The sequence below is a fragment of the Choloepus didactylus genome, chromosome 4, assembly GCF_015220235.1.
Source record: "Choloepus didactylus isolate mChoDid1 chromosome 4, mChoDid1.pri, whole genome shotgun sequence".
In the NCBI taxonomy this organism is placed as follows: Eukaryota; Metazoa; Chordata; class Mammalia; order Pilosa; family Megalonychidae; genus Choloepus; species Choloepus didactylus.
Window position 1 is genome coordinate 28,409,129 of NC_051310.1, and position 17,203 is coordinate 28,426,331.

Below are 17,203 nucleotides of genomic sequence, written 5' to 3' on the forward strand. Positions count from 1 at the left end.
CTATTATATGAGTAACAGTCAGTTTTGATTTCTATTTTTGGCATGATAATTATAGTTGTGGAGATCCAATATTAAATGAATGATTCTGATTTAGTCTAGTATGGTTATTGAGTAGAATTTTTGGTTTAGACGTCATAAACAAAAATGAAGCAAAAAAAATTTCCAAGGTCATATGTCTAGGATCCAAAGGGGAGAGAGCAGCCCTGCAAGATGGGAAAAAAAGATTCTGCTTCCTTAATGCTTTTCTTTTTCATTGTCATGGAAATACATGTTTTGAGGGAAAGAGTTTTAAAACTGGAAGCAGCCATTGAGACCCTTCAGTTCTACAGAATTCTGAGGTCCAGAGACACAGTAATTTGCCCAGGATTCCACAGTTAACTGGTGTCCAGCCTGCTTTAATAATCAATGGGTGAGGGAGACAGGGCAAGATGGCAGACTGGTGAGCTGTATGTTTTAGTTACTCCTCCAGGAAAGTAGGTAGAAAGCCAGGAACTGCATGGACTGGACACCACAGAGCAATCTGACTTTGGGCATACTTCATACAACACTCATGAAAACGTGGAACTGCTGAGATCAGTGAAATCTGTAAGTTTTTGTGGCCAGGGGACCCGCACCCCTCCCTGCCAGGCTCAGTCCCATGGGAGGAGGGGCTGTCAGCTCCGGGAAGGAGAAGGGAGAGCTGCAGTGGCAGCCCTTATCAGAAACTCATTCAACGGATCCAAACTCCAACCATAGATAGACTGAGACCAGACATCAGAGAATCTGAGAGCAGCCAGCCCAGCAGAGGAGACAGGCATAGAAAAAACAGCACAAAAAACTCCAAAATAAAAGCGGAGGATTTTGGAGTTCTGGTGAACATAGAAAGGGGAAGGGCAGAGCTCAGGCCCTGAGGCTCATATGCAAATCCCGAAGAAAAGCTGATCTCTCTGCCCTGTGGACCTTTCCTTAATGGCCCTAATTGCTTTGTCTCTTAGCATTTCAATAACCCATTAGATCTCTGAGGAGGGCCCTTTTTTTTTTAAATCCTTTTTTCTTTTTCTAAAACAATTACTCTAAGAAGCCCAATACACAAAGCTTCAAAGACTTGCAATTTGGACAGGTCAAGACAAGAGCAAAACTAAGAGAGCTCTGAGACAAAAGGCAATAATCCAGTGGCTGAGAAAATTCACTAAACACCACAACTTCCCAAGAAAAGGGGGATGTCCACTCACAGCCATCATCCTGGTGGACAGGAAACACTCCTGCCCATCACCAGCCCCATAGCCCAGAGCTGCCCCAGACAACCCAGTGTGACGGAAGTGCTTCAAATAACAGGCACACACCACAAAACTGGGCGTGGACATTAGCCTTCCCTGCAACCTCAGCTGATTGCCCCAGAGTTGGGAAGGTGGAGCAGTGTGAATTAAAAAAGCCCCATTCAGCCATCATTTCAGCAGACTGGGAGCCTCCCTACACAGCCCTGCAGCCCAGAACCACCCTGGGGGGACGGCACTCACATGTGACATAGCACAGTCATCCCTCAACAGAGGACCAGAGGGTGCACGGCCTGGAATAGGGACCCACTTGCAAGTCTCAGGAGCCATACGCCAATACCAAGGACTTGTGGGTCAGTGGCAGAGACAAACTGTGGCAGGACTGAACTGAAGGATTAGACTATTGCAGCAGCTTTAAAACTCTAGGATCACCAGGGAGATTTGATTGTTAGAGCCACCCCCCCCACCCTGACTGCCTAGAAACACGCCCCATATACAGGGCAGGCAACACCAACTACACACGCAAGCTTGGTACACCAATTGGACCCCACAAAACTCACTCCTCCACTCACCACAAAGGCAAAGCAGGGGAGAACTGGCTTGTGGAGAACAGGTGGCTCGTAGACGCCACCTGCTGGTTAGTTAGAGAAAGTGTACTCCACGAAGCTGTAGATCTGATAAATTAGAGATAAGGACTTCAATTGGTCTACAAATCCTAAAAGAACCCTATCAAGTTCAGCAAATGCCACGAGGCCAAAAACAACAGAAAATTATAAAGCATATGAAAAAAACAGACGATATGGATAACCGAAGCCCAAGCACCCAAATCAAAAGACCAGAAGAGACACAGCACCTAGAGCAGCTACTCAAAGAACTAAAGATGAACAATGAGCCCATAGTACAGGATACAAAGCATATCAAGAAGACCCTAGAAGAGCATAAAGAAGACATTGCAATACTAAATAAAAAACTAGATGATCTCATGGAAATTAAAGAAACTGTTGACCAAATTAAAAAGATTCTGGACACTCATAGTACAAGACTAGAGGAAGGTGAACAACGAATCAGTGACTTCGAAGATGACAGAATGGAGAATGAAAGCATAAAAGAAAGAATGGGGAAAAAATTGAAAAAATCAAAACGGACCTCAGGGATATGATAGATAATATAAAACGCCCGAATATAAGACTCATTGGTGTTACAGAAGGGGAAGAAAAGGGTAAAGGTCTAGGAAGAGTATTCAAAGAAATTGTTGGGGAAAACTTCCCAAATCTAAACAACATAAATACACAAATCATAAATGCTCAGCGAACTCCAAATAGAATAAATCCAAATAAACCCACTCCGAGACATATTCTGATCACACTGTCAAACACAGAAGAGAAGGAGCAAGTTCTGAAAGCAGCAAGAGAAAAGCAATTCACCACATACAAAGAAAACAGCATAAGACTAAGTAGTGACTACTCAGCAGCCACCATGGAAGCGAGAAGGCAGTGGCACGATATATTTAAAATTCTGAGTGAGTAAAATTTCCAACCAAGAATACTTTATCCAGCAAAGCTCTCCTTCAAATTTGAGGGAGAGCTTAAATTTTTCGCAGACAAACAAATGCTGAGAGAATTTGCTAACAAGAGACCTGCCCTACTGGAGATACTCAAGGGAGCCCTACAGACAGAGAAACAAATAAAGGGCAGAGAGACTTGAAGAAAGGTTCAGTACTAAAGAGATTCGGTATGGGTACAATAAAGGATATTAATAGAGAGAGGGGAAAAATAAATATGACAAACATAAACCAAAGGATAAGATGGCTGATTCAAGAAATGCCTTCATGGTTATAACGTTGAATGTAAATGGATTAAACTCCCCAATTAAAAGATATAGATTTGCACAATGGATAAAAAAAAATGAACCATCAATATGTTGCATACAAGAGACTCATCTTAGACACAGGGACACAAAGACATTGAAAGTGAAAGGATGGAAAAAATATTTCATGCAAGCTACAGCCAAAAGAAAGCAGGTGTAGCAATATTAATCTCAGATAAAATAGACTTTAAATGCAGGGATGTTTTGAGAGACAAAGAAGGCCACTACATACTAATAAAAGGGGCAATTCAGCAAGAAGAAATAACAATCGTAAATGTCTATGCACCCAATCAAGGTGCCACAAAATACATGAGAGAAACACTGGCAAAACTAAAGGAAGCAATTGATGTTTCCACAATAATTGTGGGAGACTTCAACACATCACTGTCTCCTATAGATAGATCAACCAGACAGAGGACCAATAAGGAAACTGAAAACCTAAACAATCTGATAATTGAATTAGATTTAACAGACATATACAGAACATTACATCCCAAATCACCAGGATACACATACTTTTCTAGTGCTCACGGAACTTTCTCCAGAATAGATCATATGCTGGGACATAAAACAAGCCTCAATAAATTTAAAAAGATTGAAATTATTCAAAGCACATTCTCTGACCACAATGGAATACAATTAGAAGTCAATAACCATCAGAGACTTAGAAAATTCACAAATACCTGGAGGTTAAACAACACACTCCTAAACAAACAGTGGGTTAAAGAAGAAATAGCAAGAGAAATTGCTAAATATATAGAGACGAATGAAAATGAGAACACAACACGCCAAAACCTATGGGATGCAGCAAAAGCAGTGCTGAGGAGGAAATTTATAGCACTAAACGCATATATTAAAAAGGAAGAAAGAGCCAAAATCAAAGAACTAATGGATCAACTGAAGAAGCTAGAAAATGAACAGCAAACCAATCCTAAACCAAGTAGAAGAAAAGAAATTACAAGGATTAAAGAAGAAATAAATGACACAGAGAACAAAAAAAAATAGAGAGGATAAATATCACTAAAAGTTGGTTCTTTGAGAAGATCAACAAGATTGACAAGCCCCTAGCTAGACTGACAAAATCAAAAAGAGAGAAGACCCATATAAACAAAATAATGAATGAAAAAGGTGACATAACTGCAGATCCTGAAGAAATTAAAAAATTATAAGAGGATACTATGAACAACTGTATGACAACAAACTGGATAATGTAGAGGAAATGGACAATTTCCTGGAAACATATGAACAACCTAGACTGACCAGAGAAGAAATAGAAGACCTCAATCAACCCATCACAAGCAAAGAGATCCAATCAGTCATCAAAAATCTTCCCACAAATAAATGCTCAGGGCCAGATGGCTTCACAGGGGAATTCTACCAAACTTTCCAGAAAGAACTGACACCAATCTTACTTAAACTCTTTCAAAACATTGAAGAAAACGGACCACTACCTAACTCATTTTATGAAGCTAACATCAATCTAATACCAAAACCAGGCAAAGATGCTACAAAAAAGGAAAACTCTCCGCCAATCTCCCTAATGAATATATATGCAAAAATCCTCAACAAAATACTTGCAAATCGAATCCAAAGACACATTAAAAAAATCATACACCATGACCAAGTGGGGTTCATTCCAGGCATGCAAGGATGGTTCAACATAAGAAAATCAATCAATGTATTACAACACATTAAAAATTCAAAAGGGAAAAATCAAATGATCATCTCAATAGATGCTGAAAAGCATTTGACAAAATCCAACATCTGTTTTTGATAAAAACACTTCAAAAGGTAGGAATTGAAGGAAACTTCCTCAATATGATAAAGAGTATATATGAAAAACCCACAGCCAGCATAGTACTCAATGGTGAGAGACTGAAAGCCTTCCCTCTAAGATCAGGAACAAGACAAGGATGCCCGCTGTCACCACTGTTATTCAACATTGTGCTGGAAGTGCTAGCCAGGGCAATCCGGCAAGACAAAGAAATAAAAGGCATCCAAATTGGAAAAGAAGAAGTAAAACTGTCGTTGTTTGCAGATGATATGATCTTATATCTAGAAAACCCTGAGAAATCAACGATACAGCTACTAGAGCTAATAAACAAATTTAGCAAAGTAGCGGGATACAAGATTAATGCACATAAGTCAGTAATGTTTCTATATGCTAGAAATGAACAAACTGAAGAGACACTCAAGAAAAAGATACCATTTTCAATAGCAACTAAAAAAATCAAGTACCTAGGAATAAACTTAACCAAAGATGTAAAAGACCTATACAAAGAAAACTACATAACTCTACTAAAAGAAATAGAAGGGGACCTTAAAAGATGGAAAAATATTCCCTGTTCATGGATAGGAAGGCTAAATGTCATTAAGATGTCAATTCTACCCAAACTCATCTACACATTCAATGCAATCCCAATCAAAATTCCAACAACCTACTTTGCAGACTTGGAAAAGCTAGTTATCAAATTTATTTGGTAAGGGAAGATGCCTCGAATTGCTAAAGACACTCTAAAAAAGAAAAATGAAGTGGGAGGACTCACACTCCCTGACTTTGAAGCTTATTATAAAGCCACAGTAGTCAAAACAGCATGGTACTGGCACAAAGATAGACATATAGATCAATGGAATCGAATTGAGAATTCAGAGATAGACCCTCAGATCTATGGCCAACTGATCTTTGATAAGGCCCCCAAAGTCACTGAACTGAGTCATAATGGTCTTTTCAACAAATGGGGCTGGGGGAGTTGGATATCCATATCCAAAAGAATGAAAGAGGACCCCTACCTGACACCCTACACAAAAATTAACTCAAAATGGACCAAAGATCTCAATATAAAAGAAAGTACCATAAAACTCCTAGAAGGTAATGTAGGAAAACAACTTCAAGACCTTGTGTTAGGCGGCCACTTCCTAGACTTTACACCCAAAGCACAAGCAACAAAAGAAAAAATAGATAAATGGGAACTCCTCAAGCTTAGAAGTTTCTGCACCTCAAAGGAATTTCTCAAAAAGGTAAAGAGGAAGCCAACTCAATGGGAAAAAATTTTTGGAAACCATATATCTGACAAAAGACTGATATCTTGCATATATAGAGAAATCCTACAACTCAAAGACGATAGTACAGACAGCCCAATTATAAAATGGGCAAAAGATATGAAAAGACAGTTCTCTGAAGAGGAAATACAAATGACCAAGAAACACATGAAAAAATGTTCAGCTTCTCTAGCTATTAGAGAGATGCAAATTAAGACCACAACGAGATACCATCTAACACCGATTAGAGTGGCTGCCATTAAACAAACAGGAAACTACAAATGCTGGAGGGGATGTGGAGAAATTGGAACTCTTATTCATTGTTGGTGGGACTGTATAATGGTTCAGCCACTCTGGAAGTCAGTCTGGCAGTTCCTTAGAAAACTAGATATAGAGCTACCATTCGATCCAGCGATTGCACTTCTCGGTATATACCCGGAAGATCAGAAAGCAGTGACACGAACAGATATCTGCACGCCAATGTTCATAGCAGCATTATTCACAATTGCCAAGAGATGGAAACAACCCAAATGTCCTTCAACAGATGAGTGGATAAATAAAATGTGGTATATATGTATTTACGATGGAATACTACGCGGCAGTAACAAGGAACGATCTTGTGAAACATATGACAATATGGATGAACCTTGAAGACATAATGCTGAGCTAAATAAGCCAGGTACAAAAAGAGAAATATTATATACTACCACTAATGTAAACTTTGAAAAATGTAAAACAAATGGTTTATAACGTAGAATGTAGGGGAACTAGCAATAGAGAGCAATTAAGGAAGGGGGAACAATAATCCAAGAAGAACAGATAAGCTATTTAACGTTCTGGGGATGCCCAGGAATGACTATGGTCTGTTAATTTCTGATGGATATAGTAGGAACAAGTTCACAGAAATGTTGCTATATTAGGTAACTTTCTTGGGGTAACCTAAGAACAGGTTGGAAGTAAAGCAGTTATCTTAGGTTAGTTGTCTTTTTCTTACTCCCTTGTTATGGTCTCTTTGAAATGTTCTTTTATTGTATGTGTTTTTTTTTTAATTTTTTTTTCATACAGTTGATTTAAAAAAGCAAAAAAAAGTTAAAAAAAAAAACAAAACAAGGAAAAGCATATGTAGTGCTCCCTTGAGGAGCCTGTGGAGAATGCAGGGGTATTGGCCTACCCCACCTCGATGGTTGCTAACATGACCACAGACACAGGGGACTAGTGGTTTGATGCGTTGAGCCCTCTACCATAGGTTTTACCCTTGGGAAGATGGTTGCTGTAAAGGAGAGGCTAGGCCTCCCTATAACTGTGCCTAAGAGCCTCCTCCTGAATCCCTCTTTGTTGCTCAGATGTGGCCCTCTCTCTAGCTAAGCCAATATGAAAGGTGAAATCACTGCCCTCCCCCCTACGTGGGATCAGACAACCAGGGGAGTGAATCTCCCTGGCAACGTGGAATGTGACTCCTGGGGAGGAATGTAGACCTGGCATCGTGGGACGGAGAACATCTTCTTGACCAAAAGAGGGATGTGAAAGGAAATGAAATAAGCTTCAATGGCAGAGAGATTCCAAAAGAGCCGAGAGGTCACTCTGGTGGGCACTCTTACGCACACTTTAGACAACACTTTTTAGGTTCTAAAGAATTGGGGTAGCTGGTGGTGGATACCTGAAACTATCAAACCACAACCCAGAACCCATGAATCTCGAAGACAATTGTATAAAAATGTAGCTTATGAGGGGTGAGAATGGGATTGGGAAAGGCATAAGGACCACACTCCACTTTGTCTAGTTTATGGATGGATGAGTAGAAAAATAAGGGAAGGAAACAAACAGACAAAGGTACCCAGTGTTCTTTTTTACTTCAATTGCTCTTTTTCACTTTAATTATTATTCTTGTTATTTTTGTGTGTGTGCTAATGAAGGTGTCAGGGAGTGATTTCGGTGATGAATGTACAACTATGTAATGGTACTGTGAACAATCGAATGTACGATTTGTTTTGTATGACTGCGTGGTATGTGAATATATCTCCATAAAATGAAGATAAAAAAAAGGGAAAAAAAATAATCAATGGGTGATATAGTTTTCTTTGCCCATCATTCATGCTTACTGCTACCTAGAAATGCTTTCTAGAGTTCATGTCCTTTACTCTATGAAAAGAGCAATTTTTAGTTTGCTAGGCCACATCAGCTGAAACCTTGTCTGTTTTTCCAGGCAGCAAATAACAGCTGGGACACATCAGGTAGATCTTTGTGAAGAGAAGATTAACAGATTCAAAGAGTGAAAAAAACAAACATCTCAAAACTAAGCCTTTCCCCTCCTTCATGTCTCATATTAGCAATTCCTTGCATGATATCTAGTTGTGTTGTTTGGCTTTTCAGTTTCAAGCCAGTTCAAACTCTCTGTTGTTGTACTGGAGACCATGAAGTTTATCTGAGCCAATATGGGGCCTATATTTCTCTTGTGGTCAACAACCAAATCAATAGCATTTGCCATTTAATGAATCTGTAGTATGAAATGCTATAAACAATGAGAAGTTCACTGTTGGTATGTCTTGGTTGATATTTATTGAGCATCTTACACAACGTCATCTCCAGACTTAGTCATCAAGCAAGTCTTACAGGAGTATAGATTATTTTGGTATCATTGGGGCTTCAGATATGCAGTAACAACACTTCTCAGAAGCAATAATTAGAAGCAGTGATGAAACTTTGGCCCATAAAACGTTACTTGTGCAAATGTTATGTCAGCTGTGCATTGTGTGTGTCATAGGTTGGAATGTATATTCAAGAAATCAGCCTTCTGTAAGTCCTCCTACCACCTCTGCAATAAGGTAGGGCTGCTTACAAAACTGTCTGCTTATATCCTTCTGAAATTTGACCCTGCTTATTTGGGGTTAGATGAGAGTTTTCAAGCAGTTCATAGTCATCCTGCATGTTGGGGAGACTTTGTCTCATGTCCCGGCTAAACTTTCGGACCTGAATACCAGTGCTGTTCTTAGGAGAGACTCTCTGGTCCCGGTAGGCTTGAGCCTGGCGTTTACAGATGCCAAACTTGCTGAGCAGGATGAACATATCCCTCTGGAAGGCCTTGGTGAAAATAGCATAGAGGAATGGATTGGCACAGGAGTTAAGTGGATAGAAGAGGACCAGTAAGATTTTGGAGTTGGAAACGGTGATGAGAGGCTTGTTCAGAAGGGCCGAAAGAGCATAGAATGAGATTGGGGCCATGCACATGAAGTCGGTGAAGATTAACACAGCCATCCTCTTGGCAATTTTGGTGTCTTTGTCCCCTGGGTTATACTGGGGATTGCGAACTGTGATGTAGATCTTCACGTAACAGGAGCAGACAATGATGAAGGCGACTATGTTGAGCAACAGAACAAGGACAACATAGGTCAGAGCAAGAGGAGTCTCCGTGTCCATGGGCAGGCAGATGCTAACCTTGGCGTAACTACTTATTCCCACCAAAGGGAGCAGGGCGAGCAGGAAGCAGCAAACCCAGCCCCCCACCATGATGGCATACGCATGCCTGAGGCGGATCTTCCGGTCCAGGCGCATGGCAAAGGTGATGGCATACCAGCGCTCCAGGGTAATGACCGTCAGTGTGTACACTGACAACTCGCTGGCAAAGACGGTGAAAAATCCAGCTGTGTTGCACCCAGGGCCCGTCTGCCAGTCGATGGCGTGGTTGTAGTACTCGGAGTGAGTATAGAGGTCTACGGAGGCGATAAGGAGCAGATACATCCCCATGCAGAAGTCCGCAAAGGCCAAGTTGCACATGAGAAAGCGTGGGACGGTCAATTTGTAGTGACTGGTGAGGAGGATAAACAGGACAAAGACATTGCCCAGAAGAGCCAGCAGACTAACAAACCACACCACAATTCTCAGGAACTTGTAGCCCATTATGTCTTCACAGGGGTTGAACTCATCCGATTTGGGGGTGCACACCATGTCTTCACTGCTGCCACATACAGTGTAGTCATAATGGCTGTCAAAGGCCTGGAGGGTGTCTTCCTGTGGGTTTTTGAGCTCCTGACCAAAACCAATGATCTCATCCTCTTGCTCTTCAAAGAAGACGTAATAATGAGAGTTGCTGTGGGTATCCTGGAACTTGGAGTTTTCCTTGTCCCCAGCACTGCTGTCACCTGGAACCTCCTCATAGTCCTGGTAGAAGGGGCCATTCAAGGCATTCACAGATTTTCTCCGACGCAAGCTCCGAATACTGCTCTCGTTGCACATTAAGGACTCAAGGATTCTGTAAGAGAATGGAAATGAGTCACCACTTGCTTAAAACCCAGGAATGGTCCCCCAAATACTTAGAAAAATATGCAAAATCCTTACTATGGTCTACCTAAGTCTACAAGATTCAACATGATCTGGCCATGCTTGTTTCTCCATCATCCTCTCCTCCTACTCCCCTCTCCCCCTACTGCAATCCAGTGACATTGGCCTTAATTCTCATTTGCAACCACTCAGAATAGCAGTGATAAAAAAGCATGGACTCTGGAGCCAGTCGGCCTAGGTTAGAACCTGGCTCTACTATTCTCTAGTGGTTTCACCTTGGGTGGGACTATAAACCTTGGTTTATTCATTTGTAAAAGGGGATAATGAAAGTATTTATTTCATGTAGGGTTGTTAAAGGATTAGATGAGTTTATCTCTTTGAAGCTCTTACAACAATACCTTGCACGTAGTTAGTGCCATGTAAGTGTTGGTTATTATCATTATTTTTCCTATTCAGGGCTTTGGGACTCACGAGAGCCTCTAAACACAAATGCCCCTCCCTCAGAGAAGCCTTCCCTGATCTCCTTAAGTAAACTGCCTCAACCTTCTGCTTCTTGCCTTTCTGGCACTATCTGGTATTTCCTCATTTGTCTGTCTCCATTCACTATGGTGGTGTCAGTGTCGAGTCTGCTGTCACCATCCCCTGCCCATGCCTCATTTTCTGCAGGTGTTATGCCCACATTGGCCTTCTTGGCAGAGCTGTTTAATCTTCCTATTGACTGCTGTCCCCACAACTAGATCCCAGTGTATTTCCCACTGGAAATATGACTGCAGAAAGTCAACCAGTACATACTTATATAGAAGCTGACAGGGAGTGAACGAGAGACAAATGAATAGGAGAACAGGGGAGCACATGAGACATAAAGGGGGAGATAATGCAGAGTAGAAGTGTAGGTGAAGGCAAGAGCCTGGGAAGGCAGGAGGGAAAAAGAATGTCGTCTCCTTTGCACCTGTGCAAGCAGCCTGATATAAAAATAATACATACTGTAGTTAATATTTATTGAGCACTTATAATATTCCAGGCATTGCGATAGATATTTTCTGTTCATCTTCTCATTTAATCCACTCAAAACACCTATAAATGACAGCATTACAATCTCCATTCTCAGAGGTCAAGTAACCAGGCTGGGATAACACAGCTAGGAAGTGGCAGAGCTGGGGTACAAACCAGCTGAGACCCCAAAGCCCATGCACATGTAACCAGTAAGCTATGACATTGGCAAGGCCGGGGCTATCAGACAGTCCAAGTGTTGGAGTGCTTGTGTTGTTTGTACGGGTGTCCTCATGTCTGTAGTGCAAAATATTTGTTGCAACTGGAGACCAGAAATCATAGCCATGTGGCTTGCTGTGAGCAAGCTGCAGGGTCATTGCACCCCATGGATTTCCTGATTTTAATGAATGTCTCTGATTCGTCTCCATCTGGTATTCACACCACAAGGCTACTTCCTCCAAGCCAAAAATTAATTCAACTTCCACCAAGGGCCTTTGTTGTTTATTTCAGACCCCCATCACTTACCCTCTGATTTTCTTCTGATTCTTAAAAGCACAGCAGTGGCTTGGGTATGAAAGGTCAGCCCGAGTGAGGTGAAGGAAACTCAAGGAAAGTGGGAGTTTCTTTAGGGTCCACGTGTTCCTTGCTATCAGCTCCTTCAGGTGCTCCAGGCCTTTGGATGGCAGGGCAGTAATGCTAGTATAAGAGACATCCCTGGGAGGGAGAGAACAGAGCAAGTCAGCCAGGCGGCGAGCAGCCAGGGGCTTCTAGTCTCTGGCCAGAAAGTCAAACAGGCCTGAGACGACATGGGCCTAAGGGAGGTGACATCTCCCTTCCTGCTGGCCAGTGTGCTCTCCCAGTTCTTTACAGACAGCCACTGGCCTAGGGAGCGATATTAGGCTTCTAAGGCTAGTATGTCGAAGGGACTTCCTTTTACTGCTTGGAACCCAGTATCCATTGTTACGAACACCATTTCAGCAGATATTTTATTTTGTCCACTACAACACAGGTGAATTCTTGGAATCAGAGATAGACGTCAATTTTGTTCTGGAAATCTACACCATATAACTATGCAAGAGTCTCAAGGGACAAGAGGAATAAAACAGAACAGGTTCAAAGGGGCCTGGATTGCTATCAGTCCCCATGGGAATTTGGGTTTTGGAGTTGATAAAATGCCAACTGACATGGATTATCACCAATATCATGAAAATTAATAATGCAGAACTTGGGGGTTATAACCAGTCACACAATGAATTTATGACTGAGAAGAAGCTTATATTTACAAATCTGAAGTGAGATCCAAATAACTTCTGGAAACAGTGTGAGTGTGCTGTGGTGAGGCTGGGAATGATATGGATGTTAGTGTTATTAAAGTAGAAGTAATTTGTGGTTTTTAGTGTGACATTCCCTGTTCTTTTCTCAGTCCCAGTGATTCCAGTTTACATGTCTTGCTTTGCAAATGGCCTGCCATCATTTTTATTTGCACTGGATGATAGGTTGAATAAGATTTTATATTTTAGCAATGAAAATATCCACTTAGTATTCCTTATAGAAGGTGGTTATGTTTTCTTTTTTATTTACTATAATTAGTATAGTCTGATTAGCAAGTTCATTCCAATATTTACAACTTCTTCCTCTGTATCACTGTAATTTGGATTTACCTAGGATTTATATTCTCAGGAGTCAAGGCTGCAAGAATTTGTTACTTGTTTTTACAAACACAACACACCTGTATCTCATTGCAGAAGTGTGGCTCTTGTGGCAGAAGGATGCTGCATTTGCTATTTTTTATGTATTTAATTAAAGAGTTCTATAATTCAGCATTTTCCTAACTTGCTTGGTGGTAAGAATTACCCTTGGCGCTTGTTACTACACGATCCCCAGGCGATTTTTAGCGTTAGGAAGTACGTTTGAGAAACTGGCATAAATGAACAACTTTGTAGTTAGTGAGAGAGGTGAGGGATTTAGAGTCAGCCTTAAGCACAATTGTAAAGTAAATGAAGCTGAGTTTTGCCCCCCTTCTGTTCCAGTTTGCCAAAGCTGCCGGAATGCAAAGTACCAGAAACAGGTTGGCTTTTCTAAAGGGGGTTCATTAGGTTAGAAATTTACAGTTCTAAGGCCATAAGGATGTCCAAACTAAAGCATCAACAAGAGGCTACCTTCAGTGAAGAAAGACTGATGGTACCTGGGGCTCTTCTGTCACATGGGAAGGCACATGGTGACGTCTACTGTCCTTCTCTTCTGGGCTCTGGTTTCTCTAAAGTGACGCTGGGAATTTTCTCTCCAAGCATCTTTGAGCTCTCTTCAGAATGTCTCTGCCTTTTATCATCCCAGAGAGGACACCAGTAAACTAATTAGGACCCACCTTGAATGGGCGAGATCACATCTCCATGGAAACAATCTAATCAAAAGGACCCACCCACAATAAGTCTGTCCCACAAGATTGGATTAAAAGAACATGACTTTTGTGGGGTATGTAGTAGATTCAAACCAGCACATCCCCACAATCTGTCCTTTGGATGAATCTTTTTCTCTTTTAGCCATGCCATCTTCAAGGTGTATCTGTCTTTCTGCTTCCAGTTGTCTAGAAGCAACTTACGTGTCTCTGTATCCAATGATGATTTTATGAGAGCTAAATGAGAGAGCATCTCTTGGGTCATTTTTCCTGCTTTCCTCTCTGTAGATACAGCAATTGTGTGTGTTCATTTGAGAGTTTATCCTTCCAAGTAATATGTTTGCATTTTAATAGATATTTCTTGAGAAAATAGTAACTATTCCAGTTAATATTGCTGCATAATAAAACACACCAAAACAAAACAACAGTCTTTTTATTGTGAGTATAGCTTCTATGGATCAGGAATTTGAACAGGGCATGGGAGGATGGATTGTGTCTGTACTATGATGGCCTAGCAGGGCGATTTTTATCTAGGAGCTGGAATTATCTGGAGACTCCTTGTTCGTTCCCATGCATGGGTGCCAGGGTCGACATGACTCAAAGGCTGAGCTCAGCTCGGATTGTCAGTGTGGCCTCTTGGTGTGGCTTGGGTTTCTCATGTCATGGCAGCCAGGTTCTGAGAGGGAACATCCTGGAGGAAGCATCCAGAGAGCGAATATTCCAAGAGAACCAGGCAAAAACTACATGGCCTTGTTTGATCTGACTTCAGAAGTCACTTAGTGTCACTTTCTCCATATTCTATTGAATGCAGCAATAACAAGTCTACCCAGATCAAAGGCAGGGGTCATAGAGCCCATCCCTTGATGGGAGGCAGGTCAAAGAATTTGGTACCATATTTTAAAGCTTACACAGTAGTCTAAGGGATGGATATATCAGTGAAGCAGATAGTTGGTGAAAACTGGCAGCTTGCCACTTTGCAAATCATAGTTTCTGGTCCAGGGACCACCATGGGCCAGTACCAGGAGCACCTGTAACCCAGATAGCCTGATTGATAATTTCTGATGGCAGGGCCCAGGAATCTGCATTAGTTAAGAAGCTCTCCTGCTGAATCAAAGGCTTATCTCAGTTTTCATAGCATTTTTAATGAAGCAGGCAGATAATGGAATTAAGGCAAAGAGACAGGGCCTGTTGTGTTCAAAGAGACTGAACACATCAAGAGAGGAGCTGTGCCTGTATAATTTGAGTCTAGAGTTCTCATTTTTAATGCCCTAGTTGCTTTTTGCCGCCCTGTATCTTCAGGCCTCTGGAGTCTTTGAACACAGATCCAGGTGCAGCAACCCTCCAGGGACACATTAGTAAATGTGAAGGGAGGAATTGATTCCATGGTTAGTTTGAATGTCTGCAAAGAACAAATCCATGGGGATCTCTAGTTGGGTCTCAGTGGGACTGAGCTGGGAGGGTGCTTGGGCAGGCATGGAGAAAGGCGGTGTTGGAAAATATGCATAAAACTTATGCCAGAAACATCTGTAACATAATGGGTATTTAACATATAGTAGATGCTCAGTGAAGGTTAATTCCCTCCTTGCTCCAATTTGGAGTTTATTTGATCTCAAGCCCAAAGCAAGGAACCTGGGAAATACAGCTCCAGTACAGATTTCAATTTGTTTACTCAACTGCTTATTTGACATCTCCAGCTTACCAGGGCCTTCCATAATTGAACTATTGATCTCCCATACCCCCACTACAAACTGATCTTCTCCCATTTTTCCCCATGAAAGTAACTGGCACTTCTATTCACTTAGTTGCTCACTAGAAACCTGAGAGTCACTTTAACATGTGGGGCTTCCTTGCCACCACTGCCCCATCAACAAATAATATGGCAAAAGGCCTGTGGATACAAACAAATCCTGAATCCATGTATTTGCATCTCCAATACATGGAGAGAACGTTCACGTCCAAGCTAACAACATTGTTGTAGTTTACTAATGCTGCCGGAATGCAAAACCCCAGAAATGGATTGGCTTTTATACAAGGGGGTTTATTTGGTTACACAGTTACAGTCTTAAGGCCATAAAGTGTCCAAGGTAACACATCAACAATTGGATACCTTCACTGGAGGTTGGTTAATGGTGTCTGGAAAACCTCTGTTAGCTGGGAAGGCACGTGGCTGGCATCTGCTCCAAGATCTGGTTTCAAAATGGCTTTCTCCCAGGAAGTTCCTCTCTAGGCTGCAGCCCCTCTTCAAAATGTCACTCTCAGCTCTTGGGGCATTTGTCCTCTCTCAGCTTCTCCAAAGCAAAAGTCGGTTTTCAACAGCCGTCTTCAGACTATCTCTCATCTGCAATTACTCTCTCAGCTTCTGTGAAGTCTTCAAAGTGTTCCTCTTGGCTGTAGCAAGCTCGCTCCTTCTGTCAGAGCTTATATAGTGCTCCAGTAAACTAATCAAGGCCCATGCTGAATGGGTGGGACCACACCTCCATGGAAGCTATCCAATTAGAGTTATCACCTACAGTTTGGTGGGTCACATCTCCATGGAAACACTCAAAGAATTACAATCTAATCAACACCAATACATCTTCCCACACAAGACTGCACAAAGATAATGGCATTTTGGGGGACATAATACATTCAAACTGGCACAAACATCTATGGTTGTAATAGCTCTCTGTGCCTACCCTAGCCCTTCCAAACCATCCCTGCACAGTAGCCAGAGTACATAACATGTGAATTGGATCACATCACTCCCCTACTTAGGACCTTGCGGTGGCTTCCCAATGTATCGTAGATAACATCAACCCTCCCTACTGTGCCCTTCAAGGTCCTGCAGATCTGGCCTCTGCCTACCTCTCCAACCATATCTCAGGGCCCAAGGCCACTTACAGTAAAAATTAGAATCTACCTGAAGCCTTGCTCCCCACTGGCATGAGTCCCTTGATGCGGCCCTAAGTTTACACTGAGCATGCTGCTCCTAACGCGCTCCTGCCAAGTGTCCTCTCCTGACACTCCACCCATACTGCTTCTGCACTTATGGGGTCAAGTGGGGGAATAATCGCCTTTTCCCCTTTTCCTTGATTTAACCTCTCTTGCAGACAGCTGTGGTTTTAGTCAGGCAGTCTGAGTGTTGTCAGAAAGGAAGCTAGGAGCAACTGTACCCCCAATGGATGTAGCACTCCCTCTCCACTCAAAGTTTCCCAAATGGAATGATTCTTCCATCCAAGACTATTTATTTTTATTTTCTGTGTTCTGTTCACCACCTTCCTTGACTTGAAGCTTCAGAGTTGCTGTGGAGTCTTGCTTGCCATTTTCCCACATCCATGAAATTAATATTTACACTATAATGCAATTGAGCTAGACACTGGGATCAGATGTTGAAGCTCAGCTGTTT

At 41.8% G+C, this 17,203-nt stretch overlaps 1 protein-coding gene across 2 annotated transcripts in view; it reads right to left on the bottom strand.

Moving 5' to 3' along the window:
- Positions 1–8,725: 8,725 nt before the first annotated feature.
- Positions 8,726–17,203, bottom strand: part of TSHR (thyroid stimulating hormone receptor) — a 205,722-nt gene continuing 197,244 nt past the window's right edge. For both annotated transcript variants that reach the window (XM_037832150.1, XM_037832151.1), the window contains 2 exons: positions 11,949–12,137; positions 8,726–10,404 (listed from right to left, as the gene is read on the bottom strand). In XM_037832150.1, the coding sequence (XP_037688078.1) occupies positions 8,991–10,404; positions 11,949–12,137 (1,603 nt within the window). In that variant the 3' untranslated portion in view covers positions 8,726–8,990. The remainder of the gene's footprint in view (positions 10,405–11,948; positions 12,138–17,203) is intronic.